At 43.2% G+C, this 6000-nt stretch overlaps 1 protein-coding gene across 1 annotated transcript; it reads right to left on the bottom strand.

Annotated features, from left to right (window-relative positions):
* Positions 1-200: 200 nt before the first annotated feature.
* On the bottom strand, positions 201-5808 carry LOC118752366 (NAD-dependent protein deacetylase Sirt7-like). Its single transcript, XM_036487248.1, has 2 exons — positions 5179-5808; positions 201-4929 (listed from the first exon to the last, which is right to left on the bottom strand). Exons 1-2 carry the CDS (start codon positions 5500-5502, stop codon positions 2368-2370), a joined length of 2886 nt encoding a protein of 961 aa, XP_036343141.1. The 5' UTR covers positions 5503-5808; the 3' UTR covers positions 201-2367.
* Between the last annotated feature and the right edge of the window lie 192 nt (positions 5809-6000).

Genomic DNA, 6000 nt, shown 5'->3' with positions numbered 1-6000 from the left:
CCATCTGCTCAGTGTTTTCCCCTACGATCGTTTGATAGGCTTGAATGCCGAAGATTTTGGTGCGCATTAAAGTCGCCAACTACCATACGGCTTTCCCCTCTGAGGAGCGCACCAGTTTCAGGGTGATATCCTGCCGGGCAGCTGGTGACAGGGGGTTTATAAACGTTAATTATTTCGAGCTCGACATCGCCTGATCAAATAGCAATGCCCTGACATTCTAGGATGGTATCCCTGCGGTTGATGTCTGCATAGGCTGTGTGCGCTGCTGTGGGAGGTGCCGCCCAGTGGTGGCAGTTGGTAGCTCGCAATTGGGGCTTGCGATCCTGCAGCGCAACACGGGCCCTCAAAGTTCCTTGCGTGGTGCGCAGATCTGAACATGCCCTGAAGTGACACCAACCAAGTCAGGTGTTGCACGTGACTGATGTCACATTACGGAATATTCTGGTCTGACACACCGTGCAGATTGTTGGAGGAACCAGGAGTTGTTGGCGGCGGCGTATGGGTAGTGATGCGGTCGTGTCTGTTGTATGGTCTGTCGTGGTTTGGTCTATTGTGTTGTATTGTGGTGCTGTGGTATTTGTGTTGAGCTACTCAGGCGGACTGGGGTTTACCGTGGAGGCTGTTGTGTTTCAGCAGCAGGAGGCTACAAATGATGTGGTCCTCTGTCGATATGTCCATAGTCCTGAGCAGACTCCCAGGTGACTCTACCCGTTGCAAGCATTGCACTTGACTGAGGTGGAGTTGTGGTAGTCTTCTCTGGCATACACAGCAGGTGTAAGTTTCAGGCCCAGGGTTTGACTCGATGCCAGCCCAGAGCAGAAGAGTACGTAGCGGATATAGCCCTAAGAACGAACAACGTGTGAGATATTTCACCGACCTTAACGGGGTTAGATCGCCGAAACAACAGCCCTTAATCAGGTAAATCCGAATCATTCCGGTACGTAGAACCGTGTCGTGGGAATGAATATGATTTGTGGGATCACTCCACATGCCGGACACTCATTGGACACATCTGGATCTAGTCTGCTGAGGTATGAGTTCAACCTACTGCAATAGCCAGAGCGAAACTGGGCTATTGTGCTCCCGAGGTAGACGAAGCTCCGTCTCGTCCACGTCAGATTGTTGTGTGCCCAGAACGGCATTCACAGGTCTGGAGTACGTAACTTGAGAGCGACTCCTTGTAAATGCTGCTCAGGGCCTGTCGATATGCTGTCGGGTCCAGGGGTTGCTTTATGAACCTCTGGACTTCGTGCGTCAGTTCGTATAGATGCCTTCTGGCATGCCTTGGCGAGGGATCCTCGGGTGTCTACGTCTGTGGCTCCCTACTAGGAATTGCTTGCAGAGCATTGTGTTGTGCTCCTTTATGGGGAGCATTTTCTCCTCGTGTTCTTCTGGCGACATCAGAATACATCCGGTCGCCGTCTGGAGTGCTGTATTTTCAGTCGTCTGGAGCTTCATCCACTGCGTCCTACTGGTCCCCGCCGACCACGTATCGTCATTTAAAGTCCAAAACCGCGTATCGTGGCTCTGCAAAACTCCGTAACTGAATTTTTTGCCAAAAAAGATATTTGCTCACTAGAAGCTCCTGTCATCAAATCCTTATCCACTCAAACTAAAATATCGATACTTAGACATAGAAGAAGAGATAATTGGAGAAAAAAAAATAAGACTAGTTTTCTTCTCTCCCATAAAATTTGAGCACCCTGACATACCGACGTTTTGAAACGACGATATGTTCTTATATGACTAGAAATAGCCTTATGTATGTATGTACATATTTGGGAATGTTCATACCAGGATTTAGTTTGTTTAATTTTTTTTTATTGATTTCTTACCAGTTTTTAATAATGACATTTTCAATTTTAAGCTACATACACATGTATATCTCATTGTTGTGAAAGACTTGTCAATATTAATTCTACTTACATAATAAAACTCAATTTAATCTTGTAAGTTTGTAATGCAAATACTTTTTATCTTAAATGCGGACATTTTTATATAATAAGTGTTATTAATCTCGTTTTATAAAAAAATTTCAGTACATTACAACGTACATTTTAGCATTTCAGTTACTTAATATGTTCGTACAATTTTAATCAACGAAAATTTACGGTCTTAACATCCCAAACTATTTTAATAAAAGAATACCTACAACACTGCAAGCAATGTAGACAATATCAGAAACAAAAAAAAATAAATGCATCAAAAGCTTTTAAACTAAAATAGAAAAACTTGTACAGGTAAAAGGTTTTAAATACTCAAAAAATTTGTAGTGACCAAGGACAGTCACAGCTGCCAGTGTGACAGTCACTTATCCTCTCCTCTCTCCAAAAACATAATGAAGTAAAAAAGTTACAGTACACGGTATTATTTACGTCGCCTTGCCTTGCGATAGCCCTTGCCGTACCAGCCCGCTTGCGTGCGCGCCAATTTTCTCGGGAAAGTGTTGTTTAACTGCAGCTGTCGCTTTGCCGCCTCTGCCGCGGCTATATGTGCCAATGAGATGTTCTCATCGTAATCATCATCATCCTCATCTGAATACGAGCAACACTCACACACCACAAAACGTCCGTTGCGTGCGCGTTTCTTATGCTTGCGTTCGTTAAGGTGCCACTTCCGGTAGAACTGACACTCAAATTCCGCATAGTTATTAAAGCAGAATTCACACTCGGCCGCCGCCCGATTCAAAGCAAATATCGGTACTACTTGATAGTTCCAAATATTCAGGTCGGCTGGCGGCGGATACACTATACTATGCAGACCAGAGTATGCATACTTGACATCGTACCAACAGGGCAACTTGCGCAGTAGCCAATACTGTTGTGTGATATTTTTGATGCCACTACTATTAACTGTGCTCTTCCTTGCCAGTTTCAGTATGTCCATTTGGGCAACTACATTTTCACAACTTGCCTCTTCTTCATCAGAGTTGAGCGCAAACTCTGTGGCCTGCAACGTTTTGAATAGATCGGAAGTGGGTGTATCATTTGATTTAATCTCGTCATTAATTGGTTTGTTAGTCACTGCTGCAGTCTGCCTGATAGGCACCAATGCCGGCATTTCAAGGGGGATTTCTGATTTAACCTCAATTGCAGTTTCTATTTTTACTTGTATGCTTTCCGTTTTAGGAGAGTTCAAATTCTCCAACTCCTTTTTGGTGTTGGTTAAGCTTGGAGTGGGGTTTCGCTTGGCTTCCGTTGCATCATCTTCTATTTTCGGCACAGACTCCGTGAAAAGCGTCACTGCTTTTGGCTGTATTGGCATGGAACCACCAGCGGTTGACTCCGATTTTATATTAGGTTCTATTTTCATTTCTACATCTTTAGAATTAGTTATTATATCAGAGAGTACACTATTAGTTTCGGGGTTGAGCTCTACTTTAATAGAAGCAGTCGATGTATCTACAGTCTGGTCATCTGATTTCGATTCACTTATATTTGTATTGATTTCCTCTTGTTTAATGCTCTCTATTTTCGGCTGCCCTTCTTGAGATATGTTTTTTAAAATATTTTCGCCTGTTTCCATTAGATCAGGTTGTGTGGCAGCATTCGTTTTCGGCTCACGGTCCTCTTCTTTTATACTTAGGAGTATGTCATATGCGGTTGTTTTGTTCTCTGGCAGGTTGGCGTTACTGATATCTTCCACAGTCTTCCTTGCCACTTCAGAAATCTTTTCATTTTTTTCACTCTTAGAATCATCCTCACAACTCTGTGCACGACTGTCCAAACGCGGCATCTTATATTTCAGTTCAAGATTGGTTTTGATACGCGTACTGTTTTTCAATGGTGTACGTATTCGAGGACCTTTACCTATTGGCAAATCGGTGCCGCTATCCCCTGACATAATCGAATCAAGCGTTTCCTCGGTTGCGCTGGTGCATGTGTCATGCTCATCCTCGGCAGTCTCAGTATCTTTATCTGCATCTTCGCCGGCTCGCTTTAGCAGCGGTTGTGTTAGTGTGTGCAACTCCTCGGGCATAAGCAGCGACGCGTGCGCAAATATAGGGTCCTTCTCCTTTGTATATATCGGCACGCTTATGTTTAGCGCACGCATCAACATTTCCATAACGCGATCACATTTTCCATTTATTTTTATTGAGGCAATACTATCTTTAGGTGTCCATTGCAAGTTAACAATACAAATTTTTGCTCGTTGTTTTGCTGGACGATCCATTTGCCACAACCATGTGTACTTTTTCAAAACCTTCAAACTGGATCCCAAGCACAATATAACATCGCCTTTCTCCGCATGGTGACAAGCGCCAGCCCAATTCAACGGCCATTTGAGATTGCCACGCTCACCAAAATGTACAATAGTATCGTAGAGCGGTTCGGAGCAACGATGGCAAAGACGATTCGTTTTGTGGCTGTGACGCGCCGTCATTTCGGTGGTGTCAAATAGCCGCCAATACACCGCTGGTCCTGGTTTACAATGCTTGCACACCTCCATGTACATGTTACCATGTATTTCGGAAAGTGAAGCACGCGGTAATCCAGAACGCAAATGCAATCCATCGCAGTTTTGTGAAACAACATAACGTAAAAGTCGTCGTCGATGTAATTCGTAGAGAGCCATATGTGTGTACGTGGGATTTGCTGCTGACAAATCATGTTCGCCAATGTCTTCGCCTTTTTGCAGTAACGTCCAAATACCTTTGCTGCCGCGATAATCAGGTATTAAAGCCGATGTGCTGATGCCTGCGCCCGTATAGCAAATCAGGTGCTTCGATTGTGAAATTATCGCAGCCAACTCTTCTACCTTTGCCTCGATGACATGCGGTTCATCTTCCTTTTCAATAATGCGGTCTTTGTAAATTTCAACTCGTTCTTTTCTTTTTTTTATTTGTTTAACAATATCAGGATATTTTTCGCACAATTGTCGTTCCTCAGCAGTCAACAACGATTCACATTTCTTGAAGATGTTTGATATCTAAAAACAGTAAGAATTTAATATTGATAACAAATATGAAAAAAAAACGTGAATATGTTTAAGCAAGTAGGCATTCATTCACATCACCCCCGCAGTCACATGTACACTTGCATGCACCATGGTCTAAGGGGTGTTTCTCTCTACTCGGTGTCATTAAACTCACACCACCATCGAGTGGTCCCACCCTCCAATTTATGCATACATTAACCATACAAAGAAGACATGTGTGAATGATATTTCATCAATTACCTTTCGCATTGCATCTTTGCGTCGGCGTTTTTCATTATCACTCTTGGCAGGATTCATTTTGGCCCGTGTTATGTAGGCGCCCGTTTGACTTCCCTTCTTATTTCCATGATCCGCTTTTGTACGGTTATTATCGATGTCGAGGGATACAAACTGATTTTGCAGAGCATTGTGCGCGTCCAGTTTCAGCTCCAACTTCATATTCGCCATGTCTATATCTCCTTCGCCACCTCCAAATAACTCAATCTCACGCAGCGGATTCGTCACGTTCGCAAGAACTCGTTCAGCAACAATATTTTTTATAACTCCAGTGTATGTGGTACACATCGAAAAACTCACGCACAAAACAAAACAATTAAAATCTACGATGGTCAGCGCATAGCCGCCATCGTTTGGAAATTATGTAAAAATCAATTGCCTCTATATGCAATGGGCTGAATCGAGAACAAATTGTCCGTTCGATTTTTGCTCATGTAACAATACAACTTATATCCTTTCACACTCATTTACACATTTTGTTAATAATACTTTGTATTCTTGTAGAAAATGTAAACAAACAAACAAACAAGCGCGTACTACGCGAAGGCGCTGCTTCTTCCTCTGCTGTCGCTGACGTTGTCTCGTTGATTTTGTCTTCGTAGGCAGTGATGGAAAAGTAGGCGCAATAGGGCCCTTTTTGGCATTTCATTCACAGAGGCATAATTCATTCAGTGTTGTCACAATCATGAGCAGCGTTGCCGTTTTGGTCCAATTGGACCAAAATTGGTAGCTTCATTCTGCGTTGGTAGCTTGGTTGGTTTGATGCAGCTTTTGGTAGGCAAAAAT

This window comes from Rhagoletis pomonella, unplaced genomic scaffold, assembly GCF_013731165.1.
Source record: "Rhagoletis pomonella isolate Grant_MI unplaced genomic scaffold, Rhpom_1.0 Rhpom_scaffold_01436, whole genome shotgun sequence".
Lineage (NCBI taxonomy): Eukaryota > Metazoa > Arthropoda > Insecta > Diptera > Tephritidae > Rhagoletis > Rhagoletis pomonella.
The sequence above is the reverse complement of the archived record's forward strand: the minus strand, read 5'-3'. Positions and strand labels throughout refer to the sequence as shown.